At 39.0% G+C, this 20,460-nt stretch overlaps 2 protein-coding genes across 2 annotated transcripts in view; both read left to right on the top strand.

Moving 5' to 3' along the window:
• Nucleotides 1-20,460, top strand: part of LOC140161677 (receptor-type tyrosine-protein phosphatase delta-like) — a 161,960-nt gene that overhangs the window by 84,603 nt on the left and 56,897 nt on the right. The gene's annotated exons all lie outside the window — the stretch shown is intronic.
• On the top strand, nucleotides 3,405-20,293 carry LOC140163229 (tyrosine-protein kinase receptor Tie-1-like). The gene is made up of 5 exons (XM_072186626.1): nucleotides 3,405-3,468; nucleotides 5,000-5,245; nucleotides 5,720-5,851; nucleotides 6,334-6,495; nucleotides 20,127-20,293. Exons 1-5 carry the CDS (start codon nucleotides 3,405-3,407, stop codon nucleotides 20,291-20,293), a joined length of 771 nt encoding a protein of 256 aa, XP_072042727.1.

Below are 20,460 nucleotides of genomic sequence, written 5' to 3'. Positions count from 1 at the left end.
ACGTAATTTTGACGTCCGTAGATTACGTTGTATCGGGGCCAGACCGTGACATTTATACGGCGTTGTAATTATGTGCTTTATACGTCGAAACAACGTCATAAATTTGCGTACTAACGACGTCCGTAGATGACGTTGTATCTGGGTCAGTTCATGACTTTTTAACCACGTTTTAACCACGTGCTTTATACGTCGAGACAACTTGATTATGATATTATATTAACATCCGGCAACAATGATGCTCAATCCCAAAAGGAGAGCTTATGAAAATTCAAGTTAAGAACTTCAGGAATAGAAGTCTTTACTCTGAGTTTCACGCCTAAAGGCAAATCGTCAGACGACACGATAGAGAAATTTTGGCTGGACAACCATCTCCTTGTAATGGAAGAATTTACATTCCATGGTGTCAACATCCAAACTATTCCGTGTCGTTTCAGATACGTATTTTTGTAACGTTTTCTGAACGTATTATTCAAACGTTGTCACCAGGTCTGGTCAAACACATTGCATCAACGTCGAAACAACGTCATTACAACGTCACAATGACGTTATATTAATGTTCAAAAGTCAACGTTGAAAATAACGTAGTCACAACACGAATACGAGTTCACAGATTTACGTATTTACAACGTTGATGAAAACCTAAGTGTTACGTCCGCGAATGTCGTGAATACGTAGTGTGTTAGCTGGGAAGAGGCGAGAAATAACCCAGGAGCGGAGAGGTTACTAGCACGTGCACTCTCAGCAAGATAAAGGCAACAGCATCTTGCTCCCATTGAATGGTAAGTTGGGCTGGGTGTTAATTGCACATTATAAAGTCACACGTAAACAATAATATAAAGCATGGGGTTTAAGCGAATGTGACCGGCACATAAGGCGAGAAATAACCCAGGAGAGGAGAGGTTACTAGCACGTGCACTCTTCAGCAAGATAAAGGCAACAGCATCTTGCTCCCAAAGATGGTAAGTGGGCTGGGTTTTAATAATTGCACAAAGCGAATGGATACACACAAATACAGCATTACTGATCCTGATGAAAATACATGGTAAAAAGATGTGTCTTGAGCTTGGACTTGAAAACGTCGACAGATGATGAGTGACGGATTGCTTTTGGAATCTGGTTCCATAAATTAGGAGCAGCGAATGAGATGGACCTAGTACCATACGATTTTGTAGATGGATTCGTTGTTACCAAACGACATTCAGAAGCAGATCTTAGCGTTCTGGTGGGTACGTATTGGTGGACAAGGTCAGTAATAAACTCAGGGCCAATTCATGAAGGACTTTGTAGCAGAGAAGCAATATCTTGAACGCTATCCGCTGTTGAATTGGTAGCCAGTGCAATTTTTCAAGCACAGGTGTGATATGCTCACGACGAGGTAATCGAACAACAAGACGCGCGGCCGTATTCTTCACTCGCTGAATTTTCGCGATTTCCCGTTCTGGTAATCCAAAGAGCAGTGAGTTGCAGCAATCTAGCCTAGATGTAACAAACGCGTGGATTAGCTTGACTGTTGAATCCTGATCAAGATAATGGCGGATTTTACCGATCTTTCTTATGCCATGAAGAGCGGATTTACACAAGTTGTCGACGTGCTGGCTCATAATCAGCGATGAATCAAAAGTGACACCAAGATTGCGAGCTTTGTTGGAGGGATAGACGACAGAATCTCCAATCCGTACAGAAGGTACCCAAGTAGTGTTGACAAACCTCGAAGAGAAGTATAACAACTCTGTTTTGCTGTCATTCAGCACCAGCGCATTGCCTCTACACCATGATCTAATATCGGCAATACAATTTTCGATCTTCCGCACAGCACTTTCGCGATCTTTGGGCGAGAATGTAACATACAGCTGGGTGTCATCAGCGTAAATAACTGTGGAAATACCATGTGCAGTGATGATATCTTGCAGGGTGCACTGAATAATATAAATGCGATGGGTCCTGCAACCGAGCCCTGGGGAACTCCACATTTAAGATCAACAGGATCAGAAAGCACATCATTTATCGCGACTGACTGTGTTCTACTTCTAAGATAACGACGAAAACCACTGGAGTGCATTTCCTTGGATTCCATAGCGAACAGAGAGACGATCGAGCAATTGACTATGATCAATCAAATCAAAAGCCGCGCTGAAGTCGAGTAAAATCAGTAAAGCCTCTTTCCGTTGGTCGTATCAAAATATCATTTTGAACCTTTAAAAGTGCAGATTCAGTACTATGGCACGGTCTGTATGCGGACTGCATGGAGATGATTCTGGCTAAGATAGGTCTGCAGTTGATTCACGGCGATTCGTTCGATGATCTTGCCAAGAAAGGCCAAATTAGAAATAGGACGATAATTAGACAAGACATCAGCATCCAAGGATGGTTTCTTTAGGAGTGGAATGATGCGAGCATGTTTAAGATGTGATGGAAACATACCAGATGATAATGAGATGTTAACAATCTTTGTTATCACAGGAAGTAAGTCATCCAAGCAGGTCTTGAACAAGTTGACAGGCAGCGGATCAAGTGCACATGATGTCACAGACGCCGACTTGATGGATTTAAGAACTTCCTCTTCAGAAACTTCACTAAAATCGCTGAAAGTATTGATACATGTTTCAGAAGTTGATACAGATGCGGGTGGTGTGATGTTGGTTTTCAGACCATCACGAAGCATCGTTATTTTCTCGTTGAAAAATGTTGCAAAAGAATCAGCCAAATCTTTGGGACTATCGTTATGAGGAAGAACTTTTGCAGACTTTTTGAGATCCAACTTGTCTACAATGCGAAAGAGATCACGATCATTTGATCCTGCTATTTGGTGGCTGTGATATTCGGTCTTGCTCTTATCTAGAAGCGACTTGTATTCCTCACATTGGTGTTTATAAGATTCCTTATCCACTGTCCAGAACGCAACCACCTGCGCTCGCTCTGGCGACGATCTTGTTCAGCTCTTCGGAGGGAATCATTATACCAAGGAGCGTGTGGGCGGAGCACAATATTCTTCTCTAGTACAGGCGCATGTTTATCAAGTGTCTTTTTCAGAGCCTCGTTATAACCATAGGTTAAGGAATCTAAGTCACCAGTTGTTGCCAACGGCTCCAACGCAGACTGAATGTCATCGGAAAAAACCGAATCATGCGAGTTTTAATGCGCTTTATTGATGGTCCAGGACGGCAGATATTGATCAAACATTTTACTGCGAAGTGATCAGATGGTAAACCAGTCTGTACCGAGGTACGGCTAACAAGATCATCATCTTTTCTTGATATCAGCAAATCAAGTGTATGACCGCTAATATGGGTAGGTTCATGAACATGTTGTTGTAAATTATGACGATCCAGAATATTGCGCAACATTGAACTGTCGTGGTCGTCATCATCATCTACATGAACATTGAAATCACCAGCTAGTAATAGATGATTGGCGCCAAGTGTCAAAGTTTCCAAAAGAGAAGCGAACTCTTCAAAGAACATAGGCGAGGTGAGTTTCTTTTTGCTGTCTTTTTGAGGGCGATATATGGTTACAAGTTCAAATGATGTAGGCCCTGAAGAAACAGAAATGATCATATTTTCCATGGACTTGAACTCGAAGCTGTCCTTCATGCGTATACGGAGGCCATCGCGAACGAGAACGGCGACACCATCCCCTGTACGTTGTTGACGATGAATATGATGCATCTGATAGTTAGGTAATGTATTTTTGATATTTGCCATCGCATGGTTGTCTCTATCATCTCCTGTTAGCCACGTTTCAGTAACAGCAAGAATATCCAACTGATTATTGATCACATAGTCGCAAAGGGCAGTTGACTTCCCCTTTTTATTAACGGATCTGGCGTTCCAAGTGGTGAAACGAATGCCCGGGGCATTATGGGTTGAATTTATGTTGCTCCGAGGAACATAGATAAGATTACTCTTATTGATGGCAGGTTTGACAATTGACGCATTGCATTTTGGGATTCTGATTGAGTTCACTGTTGATATCAGTTTCCTCTTATGTCGTCCCGCTGGACATCCTCTTGGAGGATCATAATCAGAAAGTTTTATTGATGTTGCATTCGTGAAGTACTTGTTTATCACACCTTTCCATTTAGCTTGAAAGGGAGCTGATTTAAAGAGGAAAGGTCTCACGGCAGCAAGTACAGTTAATGGTATATAAATAGTACAAGATCAAAATTCTGCATGGATGCACCGTTGCTAATGTCAACAGGGTCAAATATGATACATTACGGCGAAGCGAAATTCAACAAAATGTGATATAAAGACGAAACATCTTCAAAATCAATATAACGCGGGCTTTGGATGTTGACTCATTTTCCCATGATACACTGCGTATTTTGGCCTCGACCGTTGAATTGTAAAACGCGAGAATTACAAGTTTGGAATTTGTTTAAATGTTCCTAAACAAACATAATTATCTGCTGTTATTTAAAAAAATGGAACGCTGCTACCCGCTGCTAATAACCTCCTCCGTTGCCAAGTACCAGTTTTGTCAAAGATTTTTCGTGGTTTTCCACAGCTTTTAAAAGTTGATAAGAATACTTGACACAGTAAAAACACACATAAGGGTACACTGTTTGTTTTCTTGAACAAAATTAAATGAGGGTTTCAAATATTGTTGGTGGCTGGACCGTACGTCACTGGTATAGGTCAAACTATACTTTTGTGAATCCTTAGGATGAGAGGAATACTTTAGTATGGTATTTTTATCAAAGTCGACCAACTTTGAAACTTTACCCTTGAGTTACCCATGAAATCTAAAATCCACCCAAAAACACCTCTTGTAAAATAAGTACTGACTATTTTTGAATTCTGCACAACCTTTCAATTCTAAACATTCTTGATGCTAAGATTGTACCCATATGAAGCACCAGCAATTGTGCGACACTGTTCTGCGTGTCTTGTGTCTATAGCCCAGTATCCTCGATTGGTAACACTTGCAAATACTAAAGTAATTCGAAAAATCCAGAGGTCTTTCATTGGAATTGCCAGTGTTTTTCCTTTTTTTCCAGGTGTCATCACGCCAACGTCCATATCGAACACCGTTAGCATTGGCGATAATCTAACCCTTAGTGTGCTCGTCAATAGCGGAATAAACCAGTTTCGATGGCGAAGAAATGGAGCTTTAGTCCAACCCTGGGATAACCAAGAGACTGTGACTATTGATAAAGTTCGTGTTGAAGACGGCGGGATATATGAATGTCATCAGAATTCAAATAGAACTGGTTATCAAGCAATATTTACAGTCAATATTAGAGGTAAATAATAATGCGTCCCTGGGTCTCCAAGAGAACCTGTAATTTATCTTCAAGAGTATAAATGGTAAAATAACGGATACAAAAACAAATTTGTCATAATTAAAAATAAAAGTAATGGTGAATCCAGTGGACACACATTTAATTCTATTTAATTATAACTCTCGAACAATCGACTAACGGCGACGTTTAATTATCCGGCCATAATTTGCGCTTATATTTTGACCCTACCACCCTACCCCATGAAGAGTGCAGCCCCCCCACTTCGAGGGAATTTTTTTTTCGAGGGTTTTTTCGTCCATTTTTGGTGAGATTTTCTTAACATATTGGCACGAGACTTACTATATTTGTTATAACAGTGGTTTTGGATCATTTAATATGTAATTTTTTTTTAATAGTTTGTTTGCTGCTCATAATTCTGGTGCATTTCTCATATATTTGTTCTGTTGTTCTTTTCTCACCCTTCGTTTTTAACAGCCTGCATATCATCCAAATGGGGCTCTGATTGTTCTAACGACTGCCCTATTTGTCTTAATGGAGGAATATGTGATGATAGGTCTGGGATTTGTATTTGCGCACCTGGGTTTACTGGACAAAATTGTCACATAGGTATAAATTATTTTACTATTTAAAACGTCAGCAGTATCGATCAATATCATATTACAATTATTATTATTATTAACATCATCATTATTATCATCATTTTCATCATCTTTCGGGTGCGGTGTAGGAGACCACAAGATTTATCTATGCACAACTAGTGCGGCTATCTGTTCTACATGTACTTGAATGCCTTCATCATTCCTAGCACACGTTAAATGAAGGTTGATAAGGCGTTGACGGCCTTCTTATAACATGGGCTAGCATCTTCTAGCAGGCTCCTCCTTCAGGAGATGAAGGGTGAGCCCCAGCTAGAAATGATGTTCTTTTAAATCTTACGCGCCTTCTCAAGTTTGAGCATCGTTAAATAATGTTTTGTTTTAAAAGCTTGCAGAAACTTTCTCTTGCCTGGTGTCATTTGAAGACGCCTAATATTTTGTAAAACACAGAATGGTAGATAATAAAATCTTATTATGTCTCTCATCTTTCAGTTCGTGGAAGCAACAGATGGGGTCAGGATTGTCAAATAGTGTGTTCTAGAGCTAATGGTAATGATCCGCATAGTGATGCGTGTCGTTTACACCTCTTCTGTCTTCCTTTTCCCTATGGTTGCACATGTGCTGCTGGATATCACGGGATAGACTGTGACAATAGTGAGTTTTAGTCGAGGTTGGGTCACTTACATTCACTTAAAGTAATACTAATGCATTATACATTGTAATAAACACAACAAATCCGCACTTATCCACACCAAACCCAGACCAATTAGATTGATAAAGTCGTGTGTAGTAGAATCTTGTTCATTAGCTACAAAACACTCTAAATTGTCCAATATTGATACCAGTATAAGAACGTTGGTGCATTTTTCAAAAGTTGATAATCAAAACGATACACGCGTTATTGCTAATGGTGGTCAGGCTTGCTTGCACACAATGGGCTCCTGCCGACTATTCAGAGTGCTGCTACAATACGCGGTTTATTCATTGTTAATTTGAAGCCCATGGATGAATGATGAGAATGAAAGTTAAGCACTTCGATCGTAAAAATGATAGAAAGCAACTTCTTGTGACGGGGAAAACCAGTTAAAATAAAATTTAAGCAGCCTTATAGATAAATTCCAGGCAATGTTGTTGGTTTTACTTTTGTACATAGCCACATAAAATGTGGTATTCCATGTAGCTCGATGTCGAGTAAACGGAACATGCCCATTTTCTCGACACGGAATAATGATAAACTAGTGCAGTGCATGGTTAGGTATGTTCAGATATGTTGTCTAAAGACTCCCTTCATCATGATTTAAACATAGCTTACATGCAACTTGGTACTTTTTATATATTTTTGACCCTAAGAAGAATATCAATTTCTTTTATTATTACAAATATAAAATTTTCTAATCGTTCTGAATACATCTGGCATATGTGCATTTGCCAAATATTTCACAGGTCATATTATTGCTAGGTTGATCAGATACAAGGTTTATTAATCTTATTTGCACATTTTTTTACATTTTCAATCTGTCAGCGTCTGTATAATTAATGCAATGCTATACATCGATATTGTCCTTAGTATAGGGTATAGCGCCTGATCCCAGGAGCGATTACCGGCTGTAATATCATTCTGGGGTACAGGACATAGATCCCCAGTTTGATGGTGAAGGCGAGCGCCACATGGGCAACTTCTTGTGTGCCAGTCCCTGCATACCGTGTTCAGTTATACTGTCTACAGGAGCAGGTAGTGTGGAAGATAACTGGTATTGTGTCTCTTATCTCTTTCATCTTTTCTCTCTATTTCCTTAATCATAGTGTATGAGTAGGTTGATTTAACATCTTGGGATGCAAATAACATCTTGCAATCAGGGTGAGGTAACCCTTTAACCTCTACTGACAATACGCATCCTGCCAGCGCGTCAGTATATGGCAGTAATCAACATTTTATTTGGTTAGTAGGAGAGGCGGACTTCTCTAGTCTTGAATGGCAATCTGCCTAGGAGAGGGAAACTCTGATGTAAAACCTACGACTCGAGGACCTCGCCGTCACCGTCCCAGCTTGCTAGGCCATGGCGGATGAACCACGAGTGTAAAGGGTGGGGCCAGTACTGCGCACACTGCACTCCACCTAAAAGCTCCACTGCGCAGGCACGAAGGCCTAAACGTCCACAACAACTATCTTTAGGCAATCAACCAAGCCCTGTAGCGATGGGAAAAGGACGAAAACGGCAGGTGGAAGATGTCACTGGAAGCCGTAGTCTCAATCCTGCATGCAGGCGGCTTAGGAGTTACGGGTCGTCTGATGTTGACCGGGAGACGACAGCATCACCCGGCAGCACCCTGAGCGACCAAGCAGACTTTTCTAGGATAGCGCTGCTTGCTCCACATGGAGAGGGGCCTAGAAAAGGTGGCCTAAACAAAGCTCGTCTTCTTATTACCTAGTTGGCAAGCCGCGGCCAACGGGCATCTTCATTGCGGTCGAACAAATAAGAAGAAAAGGTGTTTCTCACTCACCTCTAATAGTGGAAAAAAACTCAAACTCGCATGTTGGAACATCAGAACCATGCTTGACAAAACAAACAGTGGTCGTCCTGAGCGACGCTCTGCCCTCATTGCTCACGAACTCCAGAGGTTGGAGGTAGACATTGCAGCTCTCAGTGAAGTCCGATTTTTGGAGGAAGGCAGCCTTAAAGAACATGGCGCTGGATACACCCTCTACTGGTCAGGCAAGTCCAAGGGGGATCGACAGGTGTTGGTTTCATGGTCAGAGACTCCATCGCATCCAGACTTGAAAACCTGCCCACCGGTCACTCTGACCGCATCATGTCCCTGCGTATCCCTCTGCAAAACGAGCAATTTGTTACACTCTTCAGTATATACGCTCCAACTCTACAGGCAGAACCAGCAGACAAAGAAAAGTTCTACTCTGATCTCCGCAGCTTCTTGCAAAGCACTCCAACAGAAGACAAGATCTTTATCCTTGGCGATTTCAACGCCAGAGTAGGTCGAGACTCATACACCTGGAAAGGAGCACTTGGAAAGCATGGCATCGGAAACTGTAATGACAATGGTCGTTTACTCCTGGAGCTTTGTGCTGAGCAGCAACTTGTCATCACCAATAAATACTATCTTTCAGCAGAAGGACAGCCTAAAAACAACGTGGATGCACCCTCGGTCCAAACATTGGCACCTGATAGATTACATAATTACACGCCAAAGTGACCTTAAAGATGTTTTACACACCAGAGTGATGCCCAGTGCAGAATGCCATACTGACCATCGCCTTGTTCGCTGCAAACTGAACCTCCAGTTTAAACCAAAGCCAAAGGAAAGGAGGTCCCCCTAAGAGAAAGATCAGTGTTGGTCAGAAATAAAAGCTAGCTTTCAGGCAAATATCCAGACTCGCATCGAAGGCTCAAGTTACTCCATAGACAGTTCACCAGAAGTGTTCTGGGAGCAGTTGAAAACCACCATCCAGCAGTCGTCCTGGGTTACACCTCCAAGAAAAATCGTGACTGGTTTGACGAAAACAATGCTGAGATCCAAACTCTCATGGCTAAGAAGAGATCAGCACTTCAGACCCACCTGGCCCAGACTCTTTGTCCTGAAAAGAAAGCTGCCTTCAGAACTGCTTGTAGCATTCTCCAGCGCGAGCTTCGTGTGATCCAAAACAAGTGGTGGACAGACCTGGCACAGAAAACTCAGCTTTGTGCTGACACAGGAGACTAAGGTGGATTCTATGCAGCCTTGAAGTCAGTTTATGGCCCAACCTATCAAGTTCAGAGCCCATTGCGCAGTACTGATGGAGAGACACTCCTCACGGATAAGGCCTCTATTTTGAACCGATGGTCAGAACACTTCCAATCCCTCTTCAGTGCCAACCGTATAGTACAAGACACTGCACTCAACCGCATTCCTCAGCAGCCGATGAAAACAGAGCAAATAGAAAAAGTTCCTACACTGCAAGAGACATGTAAAGCTATTATTGAGCAGATGAAGATTGGAAAGGCAGGAGGAGTTGATGGCATACCCGCAGAGATATGGAAGCACGGAGGACCGACACTGCACACCAAACTGCATGAACTCTTCTCTTGCTGTTGGAATCAAGGCAAGCTTCCCCAAGACCTAAGAGATGCAGTTATTGTCACCTAGTACAAGAACAAAGGGGAAAAGTCTGACTGCTCCAATTATAGGGGGATTACCCTGCCCTCCATCGCTGGAAAAGTTCTTGCACGTATCCTCTTGAATAGACTGGTAACCACCATTGCAAAGGAGCACCTCCCAGAAAGCCAATGTGGTTTTAGATCCAATAGAGGAACTACTGACATGGTGTTTGCTCTTCGCCAGCTCCAGGAAAAGTGTCGTGAACAAAACAAAGGACTTTTTGTCACCTTTGTGGATCTGACCAAGGCGTTTGATACTGTGAGCAGGAAAGGACTTTGGCAAATCATGGAACGCCTGGGCTGCCCCCCCCCCCCCAATTCCTCAACATGATCATCCAGCTCCATGAAAACCAGCTTGGTCAGGTTAGACTGAATAACGACCTCACAGAGCCCTTCCCCATTACAAATGGGGTGAAGCAGGGCTGTGTTCTTGCGCCAACTCTATTCAGTATCTTCTTCAGCATGATTCAGTTTCAGTTTCAGTTTATTTTCACCATACAATATTATACAAACCAAATAATGAAAGAAATCATTGGTGGGGAGACCAAAAAGAGCAGAGCTCGAAATGTATGGTCACCCTAGAAGTTACAAATGATGATAATTATAGATTACTACTAAAACATGACAACTACAAACAAGGAACAGGACTGGGTAAGTGCAGAACAGGACCGGACAGGACATGTGCAACTAAACACTAAGGTGAAGGCAGTGATGATGGCATATAGCAAAATTCAAATTAACTATAAGTTACAGGTATAAAATAAACAAACCAATTAAGTTACTGATAATATGACAACAGATATGACTTATATTTTCTTTTAAATACATACAGTGATTTGGCATTCTTTAACTCATGTAAAATTGTATTCCAAATCAGAGGACCTTGTCTTCTAATTGTATTTCTTGCTAAATCAGTGTTGAAATTATACGGACGATAAAATGCGGATATGCGGGTGGGGTAGTTGTGATAGGACCTGTTTTGAACGAAATAATCGGCAAAATTAACAGGAAGGTTATTGGAAGCATAATTGTGCATAAATGAACAAAGGGTCAATTTGTGGATGTCATAAATAGTCAGAGTATTAAATTTCTTAAATAAAGGTGGAGTATGCTCGAGCCAGTGAGAATTTGAGCAGATTCTCATAATTCTTTTTTGTTTTAGATGGATTGAGTGGAGATTGGTGTTATTTGAATCTGCCCAAATTAAATTACAATAAGATAGGTGGGGAAGCACAAGAGTATTGTATAATGAAAACAATGTTTTGGAAGGGAGAACTTCTTTAAGGCGATACAAGATACCACAATACTTAGATAAAATATTAACAACATTTGAAGTATGTTTTGACCAAGTTAAAGACTCGTCTAAGAGAACTCCAAGGAACTTTGTATGGGAAACTCTGGAGATGTTGACCCCGTCAATGAAAATATTTAAATCATTATACACACGATTGCTATACCTGTTTTTAAACATAATGTAATTTGTTTTGTCTACATTTAACGACAACTTATTAGATTTAAACCACACAGAAAGCTTATCTAATTCCTGGTTAACAATAGTTATTAAATCAGGGAGGTTAGCATGTGAAACAATAACATTTGTGTCATCTGCATAGGTTACAAAAGCAAGTTTATCACAAGAAAAAGCAATGTCATTTAGGAAAATGATAAAAAGTAAAGGGCCTAAGACTGAACCCTGGGGCACACCACATGTTATATTACGATATGATGAGTTGCATTCATCTAAACAAACATACTGAGTTCTATTGGTAAGGTAACTCTTGAACCACTCGAAGGCACTTCCTCTGATACCATAATGATGAAGTTTATCAAGAAGAATGTGATGATCAATCGTGTCGAAGGCCTTCGAGAGGTCCAAGAAGATGCCCATTGTATGTAATCTTTTATCAAGGTCTGTAGCAATCTTATCATAGGCGGTAATGAGTGCCATGTAAGAGGAGAGCTTTTTTCGGAAACCAAATTGACAATTATGAAGCAAATTATGACATTCAAGAAATTTATACAATCTTTTATGAATAATACTTTCAAAATTTTGGAAAACACAGGTAAAACAGATATAGGACGATAATTGTTACATAAAGTAGCATCACCAGATTTGTAAATGGGAACGACACGTGCAATTTTAAGTTCATCTGGTACAATACCTGAGCTGATAGACAAATTAAAAACATGACATAAGGGTATTTTAATGAAATCAATTACAATCTTGACAATGTCTGGTTTAACGTCATCAAAACCACTGCTAGTACCAGCTTTAAATGAAGAACAAATATCAACGACTTCCTCAACATCAGTTGGAGATAAGAAAAGAGAGTGCATAGGTGATGGAACTGAATTGAGAAAATCATTGAATTTTGTGGGAGTTGAAGGAATATTACTAGCTAAATTAGGACCAACATTTACAAAGTAATCATTTAAACCATCAGCAATTTGCTGTGAATCGGAAACAATAGAACCATTAATGACAAAAGAATCAGACAAAGGCTTCTTCCTTCTGTTACCTAAAAGATCATTCAAGACACCCCAAGTCTTTTTAAGATCACGTTTGTGGACATCAAGTAAGTTACAGTAATACTGCTTTTTAGATGCACGAATAACAGAGGTCAGTTTGTTTTATAATCTGACAAGGCACGCTTGTTAGAAGCAGTTGGTGATGATCTATACTTTCGATAGAGTTTGTCCTTTCTGCTGATAGACCTAAGAATTGCCTTGGTGATCCATGGTTTATGAGGAATGCCTTTAGCCCGAGAGATACGTTTGCGCTTAACAGGAAAAGAGCGATTGTACAAATCATTGAATTTTGTAACAAAATTGAATAGGCTTTCGTAGGTGATGAATCATTCATAATATTATCCCAATCTGTGAGCTGAAGATGATTCTTAAAGCAATTAATATTATCTTGATTAATGTACGACAATTTATAAAATTAGGACTATGTTTATGTAAATCAATAGCACCAGTAACTTGAAATACGGGATAGTGATCGGTAATGTTATTAACAAAAATACCTGACTTAATCTGCTTACTAAGAACATTTGTGAATATGTTGTCAAGAATACTTGCTGAGTTATTAACAATACGTGTAGGACGGTCTATAAGTGGAAACATATCATGAGAATAGAAATTATTGACAAATTCATTAACCTTGTTGTCGGTGTCATAATGAAGAATATCAAGATTGAAGTCACCAGAGATGTAACACAATTTATTTTCAAGTGAAATACGATCGAGACAGTTAGACAAATCAGAATTAAAAGAATCAACATTAGTACGATGGGCACGGTAAACATTACCAACAATGATGTTTTTGGATTGTGGAGAAATGATTTCAACAAAAATGGATTCAGAATGATCAATATCATTACGATCGGCTTGAATCAAATTTAAATCGGGTCTGGCTTTAAAAGATAATGTATTATGAACATAAAGAGCAGCACCGCCACTTCTCCTACCTTGACGAGGGATACTTATCAAATTATAATTGGAAATGTCAATCAGGTTTGAATGATCCTCCTTGAACCAGGTCTCGGACAGGGCAATAATCGAAAAGGTGAAATTCAAATTTGAAATAAATGCATTGATAAAATCCTGGTTCTTGTTAAAACTACGTACATTTAAATGCAAAATAGAAAACCCAGCTTTAAACGACAAGTTAAAGTCAGATGAAGGATCAAACACATAGTTGCAAGAATTTAAAGTGCCAAGGTTTTGAAGGTAATCATGCGATTTGTCATTAATACCAACTTCAAATAAGAAAGGATTGAATTTTAAATCTAACATCTTATTATAATCATAAGAATTATTGAAATAACGAATAGTAAACAGAAATTCACCATCATCAAGAATGTGATTAAATGGGAAAATATCGCCAGAGCATTTGTAACAGAACCAATTGTCGTCTTCAAGATTACCATAAACACATCTTTTATGATACATAACTTTACAGAACTTACATTGAATAGAATTGCAATTCACCTTATAAATACACTTATTACATTGATTACACTCAGCCATCACACTACCAACATATAACAAAGAAACACAAGAAACAAAGAACAAAATATGGTAAACAGAAAATAGACGAAAGAGATCAAAATATGTGTGCAAATTATATGACAGGAAACAAATTTTTAAAAAAATACACGAAGAAAATCGAAAAATCTAAACAAGAATATGAAATAATAAGCGAATAAATATATGCAAAAATAAAACTGGGTTGGCGGGTCGGGGACACGGCCAGCACAAAAAAAAGGGATTATTTCATAAGGACATATAGATAACATAAAAGAGATGATCATGAAAGTTCATCTGATTTGGTATAAATCATGATTCCGATTTAAACCCCCGATCCAAACACAAGGAATTAATTCCGAGGTAGGAATCAACTCCTTGCGTCCGGATCAAAAGTTCAAATCAAAATCATAAAAGAGATGAATAAAACATGTTAATGGGAAATGGAAAAGAAACTCAACAAATGGTGATGAAAAATGACTAAACATACTAAAGGCATTAATGATCATGAAAACATATGTCTAAAGCAAACAATGTGTGGAAAAGAGATTTGTTGAAGTAAACCTTGTATAATCCAGGTTGAAGTACATTATTATTAACATGAGAAGATACTTGATTTGGTTTACAACTACTACGGAACAATTCCACAAAACCATTGAAAAACAGTGATTATATCCGAGACGAAAATACTGTAGGCACCAGAGGGCTAGACCTCTAAACGTTTCTGAGACAGCATGTTAATTAATCATCCAAACAAAATTAATAACACTGATATTGAAATATATCGAATTAGAGTCAGATATATCCTTTGCAAAATTTGATGTTAATGCAAGTCATTTATGAAAGTCATATTGAGCTATTTAGAATGGCACAATAGAGACGGAAGCTCAGTGCAGCATTAATCAGAAACATAGAGATTATTGTCAATAAATAGCTTAACTTCAGTTCCTACTGTCTTGATAACAGCCTTCTTGCCATCCGCGATTGCTTGTCGCTTGATCGGCAAAAGCTGCTGTCTTCGCATCTGCAATTCCCTGGGTAGATGAGGAGATATTCCAAATCTGCCTGCGGATTTCTTCAAACGAGGGGCCAATCGGAGCACATGGTCACGATCTTTCATCTGAATAAATTTGGCGATGATTGGGTCTGGCTTAGATTGGTCACTGCGCTTAGAGGGGAGACGGTGGCAGTTAGCAAAGAGAATTGTTTCTGATTTCTCGTACTTTAACTCATCCTTCAGAAAACAACGCAAGACTGCTTCACAGTCTTCATCGGCTGACCTCTTCTCAATACCGTAAAAGAGGAGATTCGCTTTTTTACTGTATCATATCTGCTTCCAGACGTTGCTTTCTCAATTCCGTAATTTCTTTCATTAGCAAGTTGCGAACCCCAGGTACTGTTTCTTCTTTAATTACACGCACTTCGTTGTCAACAAAATCCAGACTCAGTTTCAGGTCAGTTACATCAGATTTAATTTCGGCAATCTCGGATTTGATATTCTGAATTTGTTTGGAAATGGAAGCAAAGTTCTGCTTATTCTCCAGTCTCATAGTGTCTAAAAGGGCTTTCAATTCGGGATCCATAACGAATTATAGTTCGTAATCAGCCGAAGAGCATTTGAGTGACCAGCTGGTACAAGGTGCGGTGGAGCGTGATAAGCACACGTACACTCAAATAAGAACAGTTTATAATCTGCCGAACAGCATGCACGTACACAAATACAATGTAATGGTGAGCACACGGTGAGTACGGAAATTGAATGAAGCGGGTAAACATGCAGTCTGTGGCCGATGATTATGAGACAAAATCAGTCAAATTTAGCAACGGAAGGCTTTAAAAGACATACCAAGCAGATGTGAATGGTCAGGAGAGTTCCAATAATCAGATGTAGTAAAAATGTAGCATAAAGAATCCCGTTATCAGTCACATAGCTGGGCCATACACGACGACACAAAATTAAACGTGTGCAGTGTCCGCCATCAATCGATATGATGCTCCATCAGGCCACTGTTGATCTTGATGATGACGGTATTTACATTCGTTACCGAACTGATGGTAGCCTGTTTAACCTGAGGCGCCTACAGGGCCGTACCAAGACAATGGATCTGCTAGTTCGGGAGTTGTTGTTTGCTGATGATGCCGCTCTTGTTGCCCACACAGAAAGTTCCATGCAGCGCATCACATCCTGTTTTGCAGAGGCCACAAAACTCTTTGGACTTGAGGTCAGCCTGAAGAAGACTGAAGTGCTTCACCAGCCAGCACCCCACGATGTGTACAAACCTCCCCACATCTTCATCGACAAGACAGAACTAAAATCAGTGCACCAATTCACCTACCTGGGATCTACTATTTCCTCTGATGCCAAGCTGGATAAAGAGATTGACAGCAGATTGGCCAAAGCAAACAGCGCCTTTGACAGACTGTACAAACGAGTGTGGAACAACAAGCACCTGAAGAAAGCCACCAAAATCAGTGTATACAAAGCTGTGGTTCTGACCACCCTCCTGTACGGCTCTGAGTCATGGGTAACATACCGCAAGCATCTACGAATCCTTGAACGCTTTCATCAGAGATGCCTCCGTCGTATCCTTGGCATCAACTGGAGCGACTTCATTACCAACGTCGAAGTCCTCGAGCAAGCAGACATCCCCAGCACTGAGACCATGTTACTGAAGACACAATTACGTTGGGCAGGACATGTGTATAGAATGGAAGACCACCGTCTGCCAAAGGTCATCCTGTACGGCGAGCTGACATCTGGGCGACGAAATGTAGGGGCACCTCTAAAAAGGTACAAAGACTGCCTTAAATCATCTCTGAAGGCCTGCAACATGGACCCCATGCACTGGTCTACCTTGGCTGCTGACCGTGTTGTTTTGAGACACACTGTGCAGCAAGCTGTCTCTGACTTTGAAGTTTCAAGAAGAACCCAGTTGGAAGACAAGAGAAAGCGGCGGAAAGAGAGCAGCAACAGGACCCCCACCACTGATCAGACTTTTACCTGCAACTACTGCAGTCGGACCTGCCTATCCCGCATCGGCCTATTTAGCCACCAGCGAGCCTGTAGCGGAAAACGTGGACAAAAGCCTTAAATCTTCGTTAGCGAAGTCAAGCCAAGAGAGAAGATACATCGATATTACTTAAGGTTCAAGTTAGCAACTTTTTTATACTGTTGCTATTTGGTAGTTCACAGCATCTTGCGAATTGTAGTGAGCTTTTGCAAAAATTGCATTGATCATTTCATAGCGAGTGTGTAGAAGCATTTTACAAGATTTCAATCAATCAGATTTATTTTATTTCCATCAAAAATTACAACAAAATACAATAATTATAAAAAGTACAACACGATGGAGGAGGTACAACGATAAGCGAAGCCTGTAAATGCTGCACCCCCTGTATAATTAAATTACACAAATTAAAACAGAACAAAAACAAACGAGGATCTGTAGCCAAAAAAATTTAAACACAAATATAATGAATCAATCAATTTAAATATAATATTGTACTATAATCATGAGTATTTAACATTAACATATAGCAAATTACAAACACTGATATAAAGCATAAAAGCAATGATAAACAACTTTGAGATGACATATTAAGTGGAGGCAATGATTTAACAGAATGATTAACAGAAATATTACACTATAATAATGAAGCAAAACATGCTTGGATCTACTTGTTATTCAGTAAGGCATGTACTTCTCTCTTAAAGAGAGAAATGTTTGTAGCCTGTCTAATCTCATAAGGTATTTGATTCCAAATTTTTGGACCATTTGAGACAACAGTACTTGTTTTGTGCAGTTGGTAATTATGCTTATTTCTAGTATTATAACTGTGAATATCCTTAAGACTCTTAAACATAGCATCAAATGATTTTGGTAACATACCTTGGGTATACTTATACATAAAAATAGACAACTCTTTCTTGTACATATCAAATATATCAAGAACATTGTATTTATCAAAAAGTGGTCTTGAATGGCTTAAATACGGACTATGAGATATTATTCTTAAAGCTCTTTTTTGTAGCTTAAATAATTTGTTCAGATATGCCTTGTTTGCATTTCCCCAAAGTAAAATACCGTAATTAAAATAGGGTACAACTAGTGAACAGTAAAGGTTGTACAAAGTTTGTTCGGGTAAATAATGCTTCACCTTGTTCAAAACGCCAATATTTCGAGAAGACACATTACAAATATTAACAATCTGTTTCTTCCAAGAAAGATTTTCATCAATAGTTAGACCCAGGAATTTGGCTTCTTTAACACGAGCCAGTTTACAACCATCTAAAGATATTACAATATTATTGTCATTGATTTCCTTGGTTTTGGACACAGTACCTAAAAACATGAAATTTGTCTTTTTTGCATTGAGTGAAAGTTTGTTAGCTTTGAACCAGTTAATTACCTCCCTCAGCTCATTATTAATTACATTACAGAGTTCATTAATATTTTCATGTGAGTAGAAAACAGTGGTATCATCAGCGAATAAAATAAATGATAGTAATTCAGATGTGTGAGCTATGTCATTCATATAGATGATGAAAAGCAGAGGACCCAATATTGATCCTTGTGGAACGCCACATAAAATCGGTTCATAAGATGAGACTTCTGAATTGTATGACACATATTGTTTTCTCTCAGAAAGATAATTTGAAAACCATTGAGATGTTACTCCTCTAAAACCATAGTGTTCCAGTTTGCTTATCAAAATATTATGATTTATGGTGTCAAATGCTTTTGACAGGTCCATAAAAATACCAGCTGTGTGTTTCTTTTCACTACTTGCATTTTCAATGTCACATACAAAATCCAAAACTGCCATATATGTGGAATGGTTGCTTCTAAAGCCATACTGCTTATCATACAATTTAAATATCACAGATATAGTTTTGTAGGTACTGTGGTTCTTGAGTTGTGTTATAATGAGGGCTGTAACAACGACACTTTTGTAAAACGTTCATAACTCATTAACAAGTTTTCAAAGTGTTATTTTTTAATAATAATAATTATATTGATTTCGAGGTTTTTTTTGCTGCTTCGACCAACAATACATCGCGTACCCTTAACATACAATGTGAGCCTCCTAGAAACAAGCTCAATTTACGACCAGTGGCGGCATTTGTCCTCCCCAATATTCCCCCACCCCGTTTGCTAAATGTTGTTTGCGGCGCATAATTGTGAATTGGTGTTTTTTTCTCGAAATGTCTGCGGCGAGAATCTGGCCTGACGTGATTTCTAAAACCATTTGGATTCAGAAATTTGGAATACTTTGAACAAAAATGAGTATGCTTACCACTCCACAAGACTTTCCAAGCATTAGCTGAGCGTCAACATGTAGATTGAAAACCTTCCCAAGTACCCTTAAGGGAAGGGGTATGAACGTTTGGACAGTATTTATTTTGGGACATTAGGGCACATCAGACATATCGAATTGCATTCTGAATACGAAGAATGTCCTTCTGATATCAAATAATTTTCATTTTTGAAATTCGCAATTTAATACACATTTTATGGCAAATCATTAAAATTGATATTTTTGATATTTAACAGTACTCGAAGTAAACTTTATAAATCTGATGATTTATACTTAAAGGTGGGATGAACAGCCGACGATCAATTGAAAATTTTGACCTTTCGTATTAAATATATGGATTTTTTCCAAAAACACCAAACAAAATTAGGTTTTTTGGGAAAAAATCCATATCTTCAATATGAAAGGTCAAAATTTTCAATTGACCGTCAGCTTTTCCTCCCAGCTACATACACTTTAAGAATATATCATTAGATTTATATAATTTACTTCGAGGACTGTTATATATCAAACATTTGAAAAATATCAAATTTTTATAATTTGTCATAAAATTTGTATTATATTGTGATTTTTAACAAATGAAAATTATTTGATATCAGAAAGACAATGCTTCGTATTCAGAATGCAATTCGATAGGTCTGAGGTGCTCTCATGTCCCACAAAAAATACTATCGAAACGCAATAAACGCTCATTCTAGATCCCTTAAGCAACCCTTGTAATTTTGTTATTTACTTTATATATATAAGACAGTTTGATGATGCATATCAAATCAATATGTAATGTTTCAGTATGTACCGATGGATTCTTTGGAGCTGGTTGTAAGTTGGAATGTCACTGTGCTCCTGGTGTATCATGTTCATTCCATACGGGAGAATGCGATGGTGGACACGGAACCAATCATTTTGATACACCCTGTAGATTCAGTGATACCAAAATAAGTACAAACAAAGGTTAAGCCCTTAAGAAATAAGCAGCCCTCGTAATTTGTTTACTAAAATACAGCGTATTAATGCATTTAGATCAATGTAATACGTTTCAGAATGCACCGGAGGTTTCTTTGGAGCTGGATGTAAGTTGGAATGTCACTGTGCTCCTGGTGCATCCTGTTTAATCGATACGGGG

This window comes from Amphiura filiformis, chromosome 10 (genome assembly GCF_039555335.1).
Source record: "Amphiura filiformis chromosome 10, Afil_fr2py, whole genome shotgun sequence".
NCBI lineage: Eukaryota > Metazoa > Echinodermata > Ophiuroidea > Amphilepidida > Amphiuridae > Amphiura > Amphiura filiformis.
The sequence above is the reverse complement of the archived record's forward strand: the minus strand, read 5'-3'. Positions and strand labels throughout refer to the sequence as shown.

Excerpts from the sequence above, each read along its gene's own strand:
- LOC140163229 (XM_072186626.1), top strand. The coding sequence starts at position 3,405 with ATGATTGGCGCCAAGTGTCAAAGTTTCCAAAAGAGAAGCGAACTCTTC. Across the intron at positions 5,246-5,719 it reads ATTTACAGTCAATATTAGAG|CCTGCATATCATCCAAATGG; the intron begins GTAAATAATAAT and ends CGTTTTTAACAG. Across the intron at positions 6,496-20,126 it reads CGGGATAGACTGTGACAATA|TATGTACCGATGGATTCTTT; the intron begins GTGAGTTTTAGT and ends GTAATGTTTCAG.